We start from the raw sequence: 19,089 nt of genomic DNA, 5'->3' as shown, positions 1-19,089 counted from the left end.
TGAATGAAAAAAAGATTTTGTTCTGTTTTTAGTAATACCCACCTGGTATTACTTTAGACTGCTGAGAGGGGATATATGTCTAAATATTTTATTAAGGGATCTCTCTCTCCCCCCCCCATGATATTCACCAATACTTGAGAATTTCATGGAACAATCAGCATTTAAATTAATGTTTTTGTTCATAAGAAAAGGCAAAGCCATCATCACTATAGTAGCAACTCTGCTTAAAATAAAGAGTTGCGTGAAACTGTTCAAGGGGAAAAAGAAACTTAAACAGAGCACCAGTCTCAAATGACTTCAGGTAATTAGCTAGCGATATATAGTTCTTTCTAAATATAACTTGTTTAAATAAAACGTAACTTCTGCTATTACCTACATATTAGTAAATAGAACATACAGCCTAAAAACTGCTTTTTAAAAATGTTTTACTGGGCATGCAATTCAATCCACTAAAGAGTATGGCAGGAATGCAATATTTCACAGCTACTATAACTGTGAGCTCAGTAATGGGTAAAAATTCTATTTCCCCTTTAAGTGAAGATGACATCATCTTTTTCCCTTTCTTACAAATCAGACTGCAGCTACTGCAACTCCGAGGAAGATTTTACATGCAACACTGCCAGCCTAACAGCTATGTGAAGGGGGTAAGACTAACCTAATTCTGTGCTAGACTAGAAGCTTTAGAATTTATTTTTAACACTATATGCCAAAATTCTCTGAACAAATTATGAGCAAATGTAAAATGATCAAAATTCATTTGAAAAGGAGGTAATATTTTTACAAATATTTTGCACAATTTATTTCAAGCAAATAAGTCTAACTTTAAAGATATGTGCTATGCTAAGCCTGTCAACAAATTATTTATTTAATAAAGTTATAAATGCAAACAATATACTTTATTATTTTAAAAATATAATGAAGTTTAAAAAAGAACAAGCTCAAGAGTCTACATTAGATATGGATGGATGCAAAGACAGAAAGACAGAGGTCAAGCAGCTAATTTTTATTCTAGATTGTATTTTAATAAATCCCAGGTACTTCAAATGTTCGTTCATATTTTTAATATTTCCATCAGAATTTTTCCAAATGCCCCATATGAAAAAACAATTCCAAAAGAAAAATGAGGACACGCTATATATGAAATTTCTGCATCTATACAATAAATAGTAATATAGTAAATAGTAATATAGTCTTTAGCTTCTTGAATTCCATTTTGAGTATAATGGAGTAAGCCATTATACTCAAAATGGAATTCAAGAAGCTAAAGACTCAAAGCATCTGATAATTGGCAAGCTGCATGACAGGTTACAAAGCAATGTGAAAATCTTTATAGTTTGGCAAACAGAAGTGCTTAACATTTTAATGATAAAGAAGGTTATCAAAAGTTTATTGTAACATATACAAGTGTCAGTTTGAAATGTGTTCTGGAAGAAAAAGGGCCAATGGTGAAAAATTATTACTGGCAGATGGGACAACATCTGGCAGCATCTCCACTGTGCACTGTGTCTTCTGTGATTTAGAACAGCTAAAACACCTACATCATTTATCTCAAATTATTTTATTTTCACGAAAGGTTAGAATTATAATTATTGCATTTAAAAACTATTACTATTGCAAGGTTTTGTACCACAATTATTAAAAATATCGCAATTAGCTATCCAGAGTTTCTTCTTTATTCTAGTACTATTATGTTCCAACATTAAACAAGGAATATGTGTTAAATTTCACTGCAGTTACATTTAGACCATTCTATGGTCTAAAAATCCTACCAAAATCCTACCAAAATAATAGTATAATTCAATAACAGTAGAAACATAATCTATCCTGAGGGAAATAAAAAAAGGGGGGGAGGGAAGAGAGGAGGGGAAATGTAAGCAAGAGGCTGTCACTAGAACAAAAATGATGTAAGCTTCTAAAAATAGAACTGGAGATACAGAGGGAACAATAAAAAAGGACCATAGATTCAATTTCCCTCTAGGCATTGTAAGCTCCTCTTCTCACAGGCAATATACTATACATTTAAAAAAATATTTTCTTATTTAGAGTTTTTGACATTTATAGCTGCATAAATTCCATCTGATTTACTTCATTCATTGTAGATTCATGTATTAACCATGTCCATACTCCATATGAACAAACAAGTAATTCCTTACATCTTTTTGTAAGTAATATTGGATTCCTCTTTAGAATGTTACTGAAGATTAAAATTATTTAAGCAATTTCAAATTAGTAACTTGCAGGTTCAAAGGCTTGCTTCAGCAAAACAAAGCTACAGGAATTAAAATAGCAAAAGTATAAAAATATATACAGAATAAAAGCATATGGACAGCACTGTCAAATATGGTACATTAACACATCAGGGAGGGAGGGAGGGAGGAAGGAAGGGAGGGAGGAAGGAAGGAAGGAAGGAGTCTTTCATCCAGGAAATAGGCTGAAGCCCACAAATCGTCTTCTGGGGTCCAAACCAAAAGAGATTAAGCCTGAGCAGCAGCAACAAAGAAAAGGGGGAAGCAAAAAGGAAAGCAAAGGGGAAAGGAAGAGAAAGAGAAAGGGAGGGGAGGGGAGGCTTCTCAGCCAGATCTAAGCCAAAGCTCAAAAATCTTCTGCCAGGCTACACATCGAAGGAGTTCCCACTGAACGACAATGGCAAAGAAAAGATAGAACAAAAGAGACAAAGAAAAGGAAAAGAAAAGACAAAGCAAAGCAAAGGAAAGAACAAGATACAACTTCTCAATTTTAAAAAAATAATTTGAAAGCTTATAAAGTATGTTGTATACTATTTTTCAAAAATGTTGCCCTCTTGGGCCAAATTTGTCCATACAGCTGCTTAAACATATGACTTGAGTACCTGCTTCCCTGGCTTAGAGCAGAGGTCCCCAACCTTTTGGGCATCAGGGACTGGTTCCACGGAGAAAGGTTTTTCCATGGACTGGAAAGTGGGTGATTTTGTACGCTGCCTGCATCCCATGGATGGGGCTTTGTTTGTTTGTGCGGACTGGTTGCTGGCATGCCGTGGCCCAGTACCGGTCCACGAACCAGGGGTTGGGGACCCCTGACTTAGAGGGAATGCTGATTAATCTTTGCTTTTTTTCAGGCAAATTCACTGGAAGAAAAATTATTAGCATATACCAATTTTATATTTTTTTCCCCTAAATCTGAATGAAGAAAAGTCTAAATTTCCTTTTGAAACACTGCCAATCTCTCAAACCTCAGAGTAAGACTTAGGTAGTGAATGGGACTAAATCTCCTTCTGGGTATAAATATTACTTTTATCATATACAAAAAAATCAAAATAAAAGAACTATTATATGACCATCCTTCAAATATCATATACCTGTGGCATATTTAAACTGTAATGGAAGTATCATCTAACACAAGCATGTCAAACTGCCAGCCAGATGCGTCATGATGAAACCGCGCCCACCCCATTGCCAGCAATGGGGGAAAAGTCACATGACGTTGCGAGTTTGACATGCCTGATCAAACATATCATTTATAATAGAGATTCTTTTTTAAATATCACCATAAATTCTCCAACACAAAATTTGGCTGCTTGGAAGAACGCATGTCTGTGGAAAGAGTAAACTATAACAAGCTTCCCAGTGCCTCAAAAGGTAAAATAATACAATAAATCATGTTGCATATAAAGTTCCATGCAAAAGGAGTAATGTCTAATAATTTTCACTGATCCTGTTCCGCAAGGCCAACCATGTTCACTATATGGTACTTTACTGAATTCTCTACCAAAGTAGATGGAATGGCAATAGTTGTGTCTTGAAAAAAAGCACTCCAATACTTGGACAGAGCTGGAGCCTTGAGTAACAGGCTGGCTGGGTGCACAGAAATTACATTTCCATGCTTTGATAGTCTAAATTAGCATTTGCTAGATTAATTTGCAGTTCTACATCTGTGATACATTACAAAAAGCCCTTTTACAGGGCATAATTCCAAGAAGCTCTGATGGCAGTCCATATGACAGGATGTTTTGTTTTTGTATGAACTATCTTTTGCCAGGCTGATTGGAAATTATTAGATAAAATTAGTGGATATAGTTTTAAGCTAGTACTTGAGAACTGTGTGTTTATCATATGTAAAAAATGTGATTTTTTTTTTTTAGACATTCATCATGCTACCTTAGTAGAGGACAATTCATCACACATTGTTTTGTGCATGCCATAAAGAGTTTCAATTGAGTATCCATTTGTGTCATGAACGTGTTCCATGTGATGTGGAAGCAATTATTTTATTAGAGCAACGCAGCACTTTGCAATCAAAGAGGACAAGATGTGTCAAATTTTGTAAAGCTAGTCATAAAGTACACTGGCCATTCCTGAAAGAAGCTGTGTCTTTTTTCCAGGATGCCATGATTCCAGAAACAAGTGTATTCGGTTTAAAGTGCTCCTTACAATTGCTACTTAGCATCCCTTTACACTTTATATATAATATAATAGAGCTATGCAAATGTTGCGTAGCTCTATTATATTATATAAACTTTTAATGGGAACAAACATACACAGGAGATGATTTAAAGAGATTCTTCATGAGAAAGACAAATTCAAGCCAGGCCATGTTTTCAAGTACATTTCATAACTTAGGCAACTGTATCAATTTAGCATGACATAAATTCCATCTCCACATAAAGACACCATACAATTAGAATTGGTGCTAAAATGCGTAATAGAAATAATATGGAAACAAAGGCAGGATGAAACTGTGGCCGGAGGACATGTTCACAAAACGAGGCAAAACATATGATTCATAAATGAAAAAGAACATTTGAATTTCAGTTCTATTTCTTAGATCTAGAATTATTTTATTTCCAGTAATTACTAGGCTAGGCTAAACTAGATACATAATTCCAAACATGATTATGTTCAAATTAAAATCAAGATGCTTTGGGAAATGTATACCGAATTAAGCAGATATATTAAGTAGTATATTCTAAGATAGGTCAGCATCTGTTACTGAGAACTGGAACATAGACCATGTGACTCCTTATTTTAAAAAGGAAGAGAAAATGCATGAAACTGGAGTTTTAACACCTGTTCTACACAAAAGAAAAGTATTATACAACAAAAATAGAATTAAGAAATAAGCCTTGATTAAAAGAATTTAGCATAACCTCTACAAGTGCAGTAGTTTTGAGTAACTTTTCTAGAAGGCTGTTGATAAGCACAAGCTTTGTGCATGTGACAGCAAGTTTTAAAAAGCAACCCTGTTGCTAATATTATATCTCTCTAATTTAGCTAAATGAAAGTAAACAGCTTGTCAGGATCCAACTCCACACTGTGGATGGGGCTACAGAGCTACAGAATAATTTCTCAAACTATGTGACTGTACCCCAAAGACACAGTTCAGTGTAAATAGCCACAAACCAATGCACATTGGCATAATTTCCCTCCCCCTCCAATTTTATAGGTAATGGGAACTGTGCTTTAGCAACTGATTAGAAAAAGCATCATGGTAAATGGCTCATGAAAATGTCCGCAGTATTCAGTTGCTGTTAAAAGGAACTACAAAGATTCCAATATTGATATATTTAGATGGAGCATCTAATGTAACAACTATACTCACAAATACAAGCAATCTAACGGGATAAACACAGATTTTTGTAAAAAAAAACAAATACAAATTAAAATTAATATGTCTATTAATTTATTAATTTATATTACATACTTACTTTTTTAAGCTGCATACAGTTAACTCCCTTATATAGGTGCTCATATAACACCTGGTTTATCAGCTGCATAAACACGGCAGAGGCTCCTTGGAGTCCGAAAGACATTACTTTCAACTGAAAACTCCCCAGGGGACAAATTGTCTTCCATTCATCCCTCTCCCTAATTCGCACCCGGTAATGTATTCTCTCAGTTCCTCCATCTCTCTAAGCGTCATAGAATACATCTTGGGCTTTGGGAGTTTGGCATCTGGTAAAATTTCAATTGCACAGTCGATGGTTCGGTGAGGAGGGAGTGTGCCACATTCCTTCTCACTAAAACCTCCTGCCAAATCACGATATTCACTGGGAACAAGTTGGATCCCTGGTATTCATTCTAGGGCAGCCTTTAACATCTCAAGCCGTTTTCCCTGAAATCCGATTGCAGCAGACCCCTTTATCTCGCTAAGGTCAATAGGCAGGAGGGATCCTGTGGTCAATCTCAGATTTCTCCCACCATTCGACCACCAGATGTTTGGTTGCCACTTATCAAGCCATGCCAAGCCCAGAAATATAGTCTCTTTCATCTTAAGGATCACCACAAAGCGGATGATCTCCCAGTGCTGTCCCATTTCCAAATGCAATGGCTCGGTTAGATGCCTAATCAACCTCCCCACAGTACTTAAACTGGGGCACCTGATAAGGGACCCATCTGCCTGTTCAAACTTCATGGCTAGGGGCAACAGTTTGGCATGAATTCCCAGTTTAAGTACTGTGGGGAGGTTGATTAGGCATCAAGTGCAACCTGAGTCTATTAGAACATCTAAGTCTGTTTGGGCCCGTCTTTGGCATTATAATTTTGTCGGGAATAGCGAAAAGTCGGACGGGTCGACTTACCATCTGATCATCTTCACCATCCTCATCATTTTCGTAAGGGGTCAGAAGGGGCAGGTGCTCAGGTGGAGCTCTTTCTTCTCCTTGGGATGGAGAGGAGATTTTGACAGCTTGCTCTTGTTGAGCCCAATTAGACTTCTCTCGTCCTGCTCATGGTGGTTTCCTCAACTTGGTAGTTGGAATGGGGGATGGCAAGAGCCAGGTACTTTGCAGCTCGGTGACCCTGCTGACCGCATCTAAAGCACTTGATGGGAGCTCCGGCAGGTGCTGGGGAATGCTGATCGCAGAGGCAGACTGCAGGTGATGACCAAATAAGCATTTCTCTAGTCCCCGCTTTGCTTCAAGTCCACGATTGCCAGCTTCTTGGGCCAATCCAGCTCAATGTCTAAGGTCACAGCCATGTTGTACCACTCTCGGAGTTGGTTTGGAATTCCCCAGTAGATGCATACTTAGAGTAGGTTGCAGTCCAGCCCTTGCTTGAAGTAATGAATCAGCGATCGCTTTGACCTCTGTCCTAAGTGACCAGCAACTCTCTGGAATTCCTGGACATATTCTTTCGCTGGGTGGCCACTTTATTTTAAACGGTGGATCTCTTTTTCCGCCTGCAGGGCTTGGGATTCATCCTCAAACCTTGCCTTCAGTTGCCCCATGAATAGGTTTGCATCCAGCAATTCTGGAGGTCCCCTGTCATGCATGTTGGTCACCCACTCAGCTGCTTCCCCCTCCAAGTTGGCTGTCATTGCATTCACCATCGTGGCATCGTCAGGGTAGGCATAAGCATAGTGGTCAAGGTGAGCCCACACTTGGTTTAGGAAGAAAGGTAGCTTCTCGGGATCTCCATCAAATGTGGGCTTGATAGATGGTGGCTCGAGGTGTTGTGGGGCCAAGTACACCGGCTGCTGGGCAGCTTGCTGATCCTGAGGCATTGGCCATACTACTCTCCTGAATCACCTCTGCTGAGCTCTTGGACCTCTCAGCTCAACGCTGCTGCAGAGGGCTCAATGGGGATCAGAGGATCGAGATCACCGCTGAATGGGGAGCGGTGATGAAGCACGGGCCCCAGCTATGGGACTGGGGCTCCGATGGGAAGGAGAAAGTGATGTATAGGTCTTTGCCTTAATTCCCATCAAACACTCACTCTGGGCTGCAGGAACCCCTTCTCTGACTTCCAACTGGTTGAAATTCTCCTTCAGTTGTTCGACTGAGGGACTGTGGACTGCCATTTGGTAGTTCCACTCTGTAGAGTTGTCCCAACCAGTCGACTCCTTCTCCTTCTTCTGTGCTGCAAACTGTGGAGCGGATTAACAAAAGCTCATCTTCAGCAGTTTTAGGGATGCTTCTGTGCTGAGGGGCCGCCTCTAGTTGATAGAGGTCTGCCAGGATCGTGGTTCCTTCTTGTGGCACCAACTTTCCCAGTTGGATTATCCAGTTCTTCAGCCAGACCCGTCATCAGACCTTCTTCAATGGCCAGAGCATCTGCTTGAGCTCCACCAGCCAAATCCCCACTATGACCAGTGGCTGATTCCTCTCTCTTCTCCATGTTGAATCTTCGCTGTCCTCCAGTGGTGGGTAGATAGCCAGGGCTCAGCACCCCAGGAAAAATAACATTTTGAGACTTGATTTAATGTCAGGGTTCTGATAGACAATACAAACAAATCAGAACTCCAAGGTTATAGATTTCCTCAACGAACATGTTTATTGGTTACATATATCGGCGTGGTCAAAAAGTGAAACCAAGTCTGAAATCCCCTCCAAAGAGAAACACTATTACAAAGTTAAACTTCCCACCCCAATGCTATGCAACCAGCTATGTTTCCCAATAGACTAGTTTGGCGGGCTTTCTAATCAAATGGTCACACACCCCACCTAACCAACAGCGATGACCTTGGTTCCCATGGGACAGTTAAATATTTAGACTAGCAGAAATCCTCCACATTCCTGTAGCAACTTAGAACGAGCAAGATGGCTGCAGCCAGGTTCATTGTAGAGTTGACAAAAAGTTACACAATTGTCTTTTGAAGGAAATAAATAAGTTATTCTTTTATAAAACGTAGCAATGAAGCTCCAATGTAACAATGAAGCATAAATGTATCAATGTAGTGTAAATACAGCAATGTAATGCCAATATATGAGATTGTCTGTTTATTGTTTCCTGCCTATGCAAAGTGACCACACAAGGTAATCAGCAAAGACAATGAATTGTAACCTACTAAAAGTTCCTCAGGAGACAGGAATTTACGTCTTGAGCAGAAATGACTATCGGCCCAAGGTGAAAATTACAAATAAACTTTTATCTTGAAGAATCTTAAGCTTCAACTATTACTTTTATAATATGTTAATATAATTTATAAAATCCTCTGCACAGTCCTTCCTATCTCATGAAATCCGTTATTTTCAGGAAATCAATGCCCATCTTGAAAGATGCCCAATTCAAAATGGGGAAACAGGAGAAGAATAAACAGACTTTCACACGTATACTCACACATAAACTTTGCACAAGTAAATATGTTTTGGATCCAATATGTATGTAAATATTACCTAACATAATATTGACAAGTTTCCGCAAATCTAGAAATTATCAATTTTCATCCAGGTCATAGTCATCCTAAAGATGCTTTTTCATGAGGCAACTGTTCTTTTTTTTTCTTTGAAATTATGAATAAATCAAAGGAATTCCTTTGATTTATTCATAATTTCAAAGAAAAAACAAGAAAGTCCAATTGCCTTATGAAAAAGCATCTTTGGGATGTTACTCTAAATGTAGCAAAATTTGGCACCGTTACATTCAAATTACATAACCGTTTAATATACTGTTTAATTTCATGATTTTTACATGTAACCCGCTTTTCTATACGTAACCTATTTTCTATTATTGATTTTACTCCATGTAAGCCTTTGACATGTTTTCCCACATTTACAAATTACTTATTGCATGGAGCTCCAGATCGAGAGAGAATGACAGTTATTTTGTGTTTCTTCCATTTGTGAATAATTGCACCAACTGTGGTCACCTTCCTATCAAACTGCTTAGCGATAGTCTTGTAGCTCATTCCAGCCTTGAGTAGGTCGACAATCTGTCCCTGACATCCTTAGACAGTTCTTTGGTCTTGGCCATGGTGGAGAGTTTGGAATTTCATTGATTGCTTCTGTGGACAAGTATCTTTTATACAGGTAACAAGCTGAGATTAGGAGCACTCCCTTTAAGAGAGTGCTCCTAATCTCAGCTCATTACCATATAAAAGACACCTAGAAGCCAGAAATCTTGCTGACTGATAGAAGATCAAATACTTATTTCACTAATTAAAATGCAAATCATTTTATAACTTTTTTGAAATGCGTTTTTCTGGATTTTTTTGTTATTTTGTCTCTCACTGTTAAAATAAACCTATCATTAAAATTATAGACTGATCATTTCTTTGTCAGTGGGCAAACATACAAAATCAGCAGGTGATCAAATAATTTTCTCCCTCACTGTATTATTGATGTTGCCTCAGGCCTCACATTGAGAATGGGACTACTTTTTGCATGTTATGAACTGAACACTTCAAATAATTTGTGAAGATAAGAAACATGTTTAAACAGAAGAGAATACAGCTCAGGGTTCCACTGTAGAGTCCTTGGTGCTCTCTGTGTGTGTCTGGTTGTTTGCAGACATTTCATTACACAACCAGGTAATATAATGTTACTTCAGTTGGTAATGAAACTTCCTCAAGCAAACAGCCAAGCTCAGATAGTCCAAGGCCTCTATATATAATAGTTTGACTAACAATCTGGAATACACAACAATAAAGATATTCCATTTTTTTCAATATATTTGAATCAATGTGATTGAATTTGCTCTCTCAAGGAATGTAAATATGCATTAAGAATTAGAAAGCTTCTTAATGAGTAATGAACTAAAATAAATGTAACATTAGTCACATATTAAAATTGATGAAATCATGGTATCTCCAACAGTAAAAATGGAGCATGCCATTGCTCTTTAATGATTAATTTAAATGTAAGCCAAGCTTGTCTTTTCTGTTCTAGTAACAACTACCCAACTTTTTAAAAATGATTTAATGATCAATATTTCTAAAAGGAGAGAGAATTACTTATTAACTTGTCAATGAGATGAGCCTGCCTATTCTTTCTTGGTGGCTTTTTATATCAGTTATGTTGCTTTTGAATCAGTAATCTGGCATTCAGCTAGAAAAGCAGCTTCCTGTAAACAGATGACATCAGTTAACACCACAATGACAGACAGGACTATCAGCTCTCCATATATAATGCTAAATCAGTCTGCAAGCATGTTAAAAAAAAATATTGAAGGGCTCTACCCACTCCTCTCAATCAATAGAAGATATTCAAGCATATAATTTTGCAGCATTCCATGCAATGTTTTGTTATATACAATATAATTCAAACAAACACTTTTTTCCTTATGAACACTTAAGTAACAATTGAAATTTTTGAAGATGGCATCTGAAGTAAATAACCATTTTTATGCTATGTGGGAAATTACTTCATAACAATTATGTCTTTTATAAACAAATTTGAAGGTCATTTTAATGAGATGATGATGATGATGATGATGATGATGATGATGATGATGATGATGATGATGATGGTGATAGAGTTGGAAAGGACCTTGGAGGTCTTCTAGTCTATACCCCTGCTATACCACTTCAGACAAATGTTGTCCAGTGTTGGGGCATACATAACTTCGGGAGGCAGGTTGTTCCACTGATTAATTGTTCTAAATGTCAGGAAATTTCTCCTTAGTTCTAGGTTGCTTCTCTCTTTGATTAGTTTCCATCCGTTGCTTCTTGTCCTGCCTTCAGGTGCTTTGGAGAATAGCTTGACTCCCTCTTCTTTGTGGCAGCCCCTGAGATATTAGAAGACTGCTATCATGTCACCCCTAGTCCTTCTCTTCATTAAATTAGACATACCCAATTCCAGCAACCGTTCCTTATATGTTTTAGCCTCCAGTCCCCTAATCATCTTTGTTGCTCTCCTCTGTACTCTTTCTAGAGCAGGTGTTCTCAATCTTGGCAACTTTAAGACTTGTGGACTTCAACTCCCAGAATTCCTCAACCAGCTTTGCTGGCTGAGGAATTCTGGGAATTGAAGTCCACAAGTCTTAAAGTTGCCAAGGTTGAGAACCCCTGTTCTAGAGTCTCAACATCTTTTTTACATCATGGTGACCAAAACTGGATGCAGTATTCCAAGTGTGGCCTTACCAAGGCATTATAAAGTGGTATTAACACTTCATGTGATCTTGATTCTATCCCTCTGTTAATGCAGCCTAGCATTAACAAAGGGATAGAATCAAGATCATGGGAAGTGGTTTTTGTTTACTTTCACAATCCTTCTCTTACAAGCCTGCAATGCTATTAAAATTAAATGTGTTTTAGTAATGCAACATTATCACAAATCACAAATAAAAGCCTGAACTGGTATATAACTGGTATACAACTAAAGTCCTTTTAATTACATGTTGAGACCTCAGGTGAACAAGAACATGAGATGACGCAAAAAGATTTTGGAAGGAAAATAAAAAGAACGTTTTTCTTTTCTCATTTTTTTCTCAAAAATACATGGTGAGTTAAAAAAAACCTGGTATTTTTTAACAATAAAGCTAAGAATAGGTCAACTGAAATGAAGAAAATTGAAATAAATTACCCATGAAAGAGCAATTACTAAGTTATCATAAGAGCATAAGTTCAACAGTTTTATTCTATATTATAAGAAATCACCTTATTTGAAAATGATTATATAACATGTCTTAAAACTGCCGGTAACACAAACAACGATTATGCACTGAGCTACTTCTCATTGTTCATAATTTTATACATCTTTATCACACCCTAAATTTGCTTCTTGTTCGCTTTCTTACTTTCTTTCTCTCTTTTCTCTCTTTCTTTCCTCCACCTTCCCTCCCTCATTCTCTCTTTTTGTAAACAAAATATTGTCGCCACTTGTAACTTTTCTTCTAGGAATAATTTCTGTTTACCTTCACAATCCTTTTCTTAAAGCCTGCAATGCTATTAAAATTAAATGTCTTTTAGTAAGTTAACCAATAAAGGAAACGTAACATAAATCTAATTTATATGTAGTAATACGAACAGGAGCAAAACAAGAACCAACAGCGAAACGCTATTTTTGCATATACAGAGCTATTGAGAAAGCACATTTAAAATATAAAATGCATTCAAGGAAAAAAATCTTAGCATTTTAATATCTTAACATATTAAAACATTTTTAAACTTCTCATCTTTTATTGTTTTTAAAATGTTTTGCCAGAATATAACAATCATAGCTTGGATGGATGGATGGATGGATGGATGGATGGATGGATGGATGGATGGGATGTAATCCTAATGTAGTAACTTATTTGAAATTATCTAGTGTATTATTCATTATACATATCCAATTTAATATATTAATTGGTACATAAAGATATTATTTAGTACATAAAGTACATATGTATACCTTCCTATCAATGCATCACTCAATGAAAGCAAATACCACACAAATCTCATAACTTCCTTTATTATAATCTAAATTATAAAAATATCTGAATAACAGATGATTGAATATTTCATCTAGTGTGACTTTAAACTAATGTCAGCTATATAGTCAAAGAAGCTTTTCCTAACCTAGCAAGTTTAATAACGTATAGTACTGCAACTCACTGGAAATTTGGTGAATCCCAGTTCTGGAAGAAATTAGTTTTTATTTATTTACTTAACAATATTTATATTCCAACCCTATGTGCAAGAACTCTGGGAAGCCTGAGAAAAACATATTTATATCCTTTCTATTCTTTTAATCAATGAACAAATTTGAAATTTGAGGACTTGAAACCAAAAAGCAGTTTTAAATGGACCAAGATAATTTTCAAAATTGTTTTTGCCTGTATCAATGTGCCCCTTTTTAGAATATTAATGGTATCTAACAAAGGTAGGACGTTTCTGGATGAGCTCTAAAGTTCTGGAATTCTCTTGCAGTGATTGAACAATCCACATGTTTCTTAATTTGTGTGTACTTTGAAATCTTCCCCCTTTCAGAAGCTGGAATACTGCAAAGCAAAGAACCAATAACCAGCAAACCCTATTTCCAAAAATTCCTCTAGATTTTAAAATAGCCCTATGACTTCTCTTTAGAAAATGAAAAAGATTGACAGCTTCAACTCAGTGCTTTATTTGAAAATATCTTTTTTGTAAACAAGCAAGCTGTTTTAGCAGAGCACCCAGAACATATTTTCCTAATGCAACAAATGCCTAACAGCCCAAATGGTGGTGGGCCTATATTAGAAGAAATGGAGAATATAAATGTAATCTACACAAGTAAAAAAGGAATTATCAGCTACTGCTGAAAGACTGGAATATAATATACAAATAACTGAATAAATTTGCATCACCTTCAATATGCCTTTAATACCTTTAATGATCAACGATCATTAAAACATTCATGAAGAAATATTCTATGCATTACAGTGAGAAAAAAATGCACATTAAAAAGTACCTCCCCCTTATGAAACGTTCTTCTTGAAATATGAACAATCAGCAAACTTCTAACATCTGCAACAAAGACTAAAAGCAAGTGTTTTCTTATTCTATAAATCAATCTCTAGAACAACCTAAGAAAGGGGGGAGGAAAGATGGCTTGAAAGAGAAGGCAGTTTCAATCTTTCGTCTGCCGTAGTATATGGGGAATTCCTGTTTTTTTAATCAGTTTTAACATTTTGTTAATTACATTTATAAAGATTTGCCTAATTTTATTCCTGATCAGTCTAAGCAATTTTAAAACTAGCTTTTGAGTCTCTTAGTTAGGTTGATGGAAGGTAAATAATCCTGGAAGTTCACTACAATTTGTCAGAAGTTAATGTTTTTGTACACTGCTGAAAAACATTACAAACTAGGATGAAAAAAAGTACATTATTAAATTGAAATTATAGCTCATTTGACAAACAAATGACTTACCGTGCTAAGCATGAACTTTCTTCATGGTAGCTAAACTTCCACAAAATATATCCAAACACATTTCAGTGTAAAAGTTCATTGTCCAAAAGTACTAAACTGCCGCAATGTTGATCTTTAGAGTTTATAGAGCATTAGAATGAATCTGAGAAACCTACAGTTGCTTTGAAGTATTTAATAACATTCTATGATTCCAAATTTATAAAATCCATTTTGCAATTTTATATATCTCTTCATTTGTACCAATAGAAAATCAAACACAGAGAGCGATGAATACAGGTGGGTAGATAATTAAGGGTATAAGAAATGCACTCACTGAAAGGTAGCTACTAACATCCACATTATCTGTGATGGTCTGACGTTCTCCCCTCTGATTAATCTTCCGAAACCTCCGGCGAGATTGTCGAAGAGGCACTTCCCTTTGCAAGATATTGTCTTCATTCTCTTTTGAATTATCTACCTGGAACACATGTTCAGGATCCTGATTAAACATCCAGTTCTTCCATATCATTGAAAGTCTATGTAATTTTAAAAAATTCATGAAGACAGGCTCAGCATGAGTTAATACTGTGACTGTGTCATAAGAAATCTACACAAGTTCCTGAAACTAAAGCAACACTTCTTCAATTACTCACTACAATGAGCTGAGAGGCCACAGTTTCCTTCCGGGAAACAGCGTTGTTTAAAAAGAAAAAAAAACCTAGGTAACGCTACATATCTATAAAAACTGTTCACTGTATTTGAATAGTTTTATATACATTAAAATGGCTACCTAGAGAAAAATAAATTGTACTACTATGACAGTTATTTATTATTGTTTGCTACAAACAGTTATATTTGTAAAGCCTATTAATAAAAACATATCAGATTCACTTCATTTAAAGCTGGAGTACTGCCTCTAACTTGTTTCATTACAAACAAATCATGAAAGTTTTAAACTAAATTTGAGCAAGGTTGATAACTTCTTCCTTTTCATGTTCATTCATGCTATAAAAAGAAACTCTACATTCACATTTCCTTTGGAAATCTCAGCCGGAAAGAATGGAGACAAACACATATATACAAAGAACTAACAAAACAAGACATGAGATAATTTAAATATGTATAAAAGATATGCAGATATATAAAAAAATAATTTCAACATAAGCTTTCCTTCAATGTTCTGTAATATGAAAATTTAAAAGACCAAAAGTAAATGTATTTATATATTTCCAAAACAGAGAAAAATTATCATGCCTAGCCTTTCACACTGGAATTTAAAGAGAGTTCTGTGTTTTGTTGTAATTACTGTATGGTTTAATTTTTGAAACCATTATTAGATAGCCACAGAGTTAGCATATGCAGAAATAACTGATTTCAAATAGTGAATTAAACAGACACCTAAATGACTTCTACTAAGTTAATGAATCTTAAAAATGCAAATCTTTGAAAAAGACTGAAAAAATATATGAATTGATCCATTTATGACAACAGCAATATATTTATCCATTTATCAGAGAAGACACTGACATTACAAGATACAAGTGCTTTCTCTAGAAGTCTGTAAATATAAATAATATCTATTAATTGTGTAAATTATTCAAGCAAATCATACTCTTCTTTTATTTAAAAAAAGAAAACTTTTAATCCAACAAATTACTCATTCTTTTATTTAATTCTAAATAACATCGCAGATGTGCCTATAGTTATTTTCAGGCTAGTTCTCATGCTATACAACATGCTGTCATAATGTCATGCAAGAGGCTATTCTGGTTGCTACAACAGAGCCCAGAGTTGAAAAGAAAATACAACATAAAAATAAGGTTGCAAAATACAGCTTACTTAACACATCACACACATCATATGCTGTTGATCCTTTTACAAAACCTCTGAGAAAGGGAATATTGGCAATTATCAGAGATGATATTAGGACTATAATTCTGTTTCAAAAGTTTCAAAAGAAGATTGAACTACATGAGTCAGAAAATCACTTCTAACTCTGATTCTATGCTTAGTGAACACTGAAAATGTAGTAATTTCCAATTAATAATACCTTGCCTTGCAGGGAAAACCCCAATGTCAAAAAAACATGAAAGAACTCTTCCAGCAAATTCTCAGGTTGTATGCCTATCTGTGTACTTGTTCTTTTATCGATTTGTAATTTTTATACTATCAAAACAAACTTGTAACACTATGAAAAATACACAAACACACACTTGAAAATATGATATGCAATGTTCTCATTCCATGTTCCTCTCATTTATGTCTTCAACAGTATATTTGTATTTCATATATTCTCTTACCTTCACTCTCAGCTCATACCTAAGTAGTTATTTACTTATTAGATAAGTAAATATTAGACATTCCATCTTTCATTCAGGAGCGAAAAGTAATATACAGGCAGAACTGCCTTTCTAGTAGGATGGGATGAGTAGCTAGCTACCCATCCTACCAGATAGGACAGAATAGGTATACTCGAGGTGCCTTCAATGAAATCTTGCCATCTAGTGGGACTTTGAAAGTGTGTCTTTTCCATAGCTTCCCTTACCTTATGGAACAATCCTCATCCCAGTGATTTTTTTTTCACTCTGGTGCTGGGACAGAATAGGGATATCTAAACCTGATTGTTGGGAATCCCAAAGGAATGGTTGAGATGCTAGGTTTGTTGTTTTTTAATTTTATAGTTTATGAGTTTATAATTATTTATTTTATTGTTGTGAGCCACCCAGAGTTGTGTTTAACTTTGGTGGCCATACAGATGTTTTAATTAATTAATTTAAAACTTAGCATTATTTACAAATATACAGTGGCGGTTAAAAATTTGTGAACCCCTTTGAATGTTTGCTATTTCTGCATAAATATGACCTAAAACCAGTTAAAGAGAATCTACTTAAATGAATAAGTTAAAACATTATACTTGTTCATTTATTTATTGAGGAAAATGATCCAAAGCTGCATGTCACAGAAGTACATGAACCTCTAAGGTTTTCAGTTCATTTGAAAGGGAAATTAAGGTGTTTCAGTAAGGAGATGATAACCAGATGTGAGTATGGGAGACCCTGACTTGTTTAAGAATAGAGTTTGGGGTATTCACTATCACTGTCTAACCTTCACAATGCAAGTATGTTCTACTGAGTCGTGACTCAAATAAAGGAGGTATCTGAGAAAATCTCTGAAAAACTGTTGACGGATGCTCAGCAGGCTGGGAAAGATTCCAAAACTATTTTGTGTTTTTAAAATAAATTTTATTAAATATTTTAAAAATAATAAAATAATAATACAAAATAAGATAGAGAAGAAAAAGAGAAAGTGCAGAAAAAAAGAAAAGGAACATGTGAAGGAAAGTATATTTAAGTGACTCCAAATCTTCTTCATAGAAAGAGATATAACATATATATAATATAATATATAATATTATATAATATAACCTAAATGTTGGAGATGTGGTTGCTTGGACGCAATCTATTTTCATGTTTGGTGGACTTGTAAAAATATTAAAGCCTTCTGGATTATGATTTGGTGGAACATTCAAAAGGTTTTTTAAAAGGAAGATTAAGCTTGCTCCCCAGTTGTTTTTTGGGGGTATTTTTGTGGATTTTGATGCTAAAGAAACTATCTTAATGTTGAATTTAATAACAGCAGCAAGATTATTGGTGGGTCAATATTGGAAGAAGGATACTCTGCCTTCTTTAGAAGAATGGGTATTTAAGGTTTCTAATTTAGCAGAAATGGCCAAAATCTCTGCTTATTTAAAGGACCATTCACAAGAGAGATATTTTAACGTATGGAGAAGATGGATAGAATATGTTCAGAAGAAGTATGGAACTACAAAGTTTCACTTATTTTATGAGTAATGAATTTGTTTATAAACTTATGATGTTAAAGTTTGAAGAGAGTTAAGGGTTAGTATGATTTTGGTTATTGTATTATTAGTAAACTTAAATAGATTATGTTTAATATGTTTGTATAACCCTGTACTTTGCTCTGGGAAGTCGGGAGGAAGGGGGTGGGGGAGGGGTGGGGGGAGGGGGGAGGGGGGTGGGGGGAGGATGGGTTGAAGTTTAAGTAGTTCAGATAAGTAGAAATAGTTTTATTGTATATAATATTGATGTTTCAATTTGGAGAGAGGAATTGCTCGGGCATTTCCCCTGGACCGCATCCGGAGTGAGAAGATAGAAGAAGGTGACAAGCAAGTAGGAAGGTTGAAGAGAAGAAGGAGAGGGGGTGAGTAAGGAAGAGGAAGAAGAGGGAAGAGGCAAGTTGGTTAGAGGGTGGATGCGGTTTGGGGGGAAATGGGTGAGCAATACCGAAAGTGGTGTGTATCAATTTGTTTTATTTTTTATCTGAAGTATTTTTAAGAATGTAATGTATTGTAAAATTGAAAATAAAAACTTTTTACATAAAAAAAGAATAATACAAAATAAGATAGAGAAGAAAAAGAGAAAGTGCAGAAAAATAGAAAAGGAACATGTGAAGGAAAGTATATTTAAGTGACTCCAAATCTTCTTCATAGAAAGAGATATAACATCACCCCTCCTCCCTTGGAGATTACATTACATTTCTTCCCAGATCCAATGCTTTTTGAGTGGTAGATCC

At 35.5% G+C, this 19,089-nt stretch overlaps 1 protein-coding gene across 11 annotated transcripts in view; it reads right to left on the bottom strand.

Annotated features, from left to right (window-relative positions):
* RAPGEF6 (Rap guanine nucleotide exchange factor 6) overlaps positions 1 to 19,089 on the bottom strand; it is a 162,584-nt gene that overhangs the window by 91,224 nt on the left and 52,271 nt on the right. For 10 of the 11 annotated variants that reach the window (XM_039324948.1, XM_039324955.1, XM_039324951.1 and 7 more), the window contains exon 6: positions 14,831 to 14,974. The exons of the other annotated variant lie outside the window; for it this stretch is intronic. In XM_039324948.1, coding sequence (XP_039180882.1) covers positions 14,831 to 14,974 — 144 coding nt within the window. The remainder of the gene's footprint in view (positions 1 to 14,830; positions 14,975 to 19,089) is intronic. 11 annotated transcript variants of the gene reach the window in all.

Source organism: Crotalus tigris, unplaced genomic scaffold, assembly GCF_016545835.1.
Source record: "Crotalus tigris isolate CLP2741 ecotype Arizona unplaced genomic scaffold, ASM1654583v1 scf7180000024310.2302065, whole genome shotgun sequence".
Classification (NCBI taxonomy): Eukaryota; Metazoa; Chordata; class Lepidosauria; order Squamata; family Viperidae; genus Crotalus; species Crotalus tigris.
The sequence above is the reverse complement of the archived record's forward strand: the minus strand, read 5'-3'. Positions and strand labels throughout refer to the sequence as shown.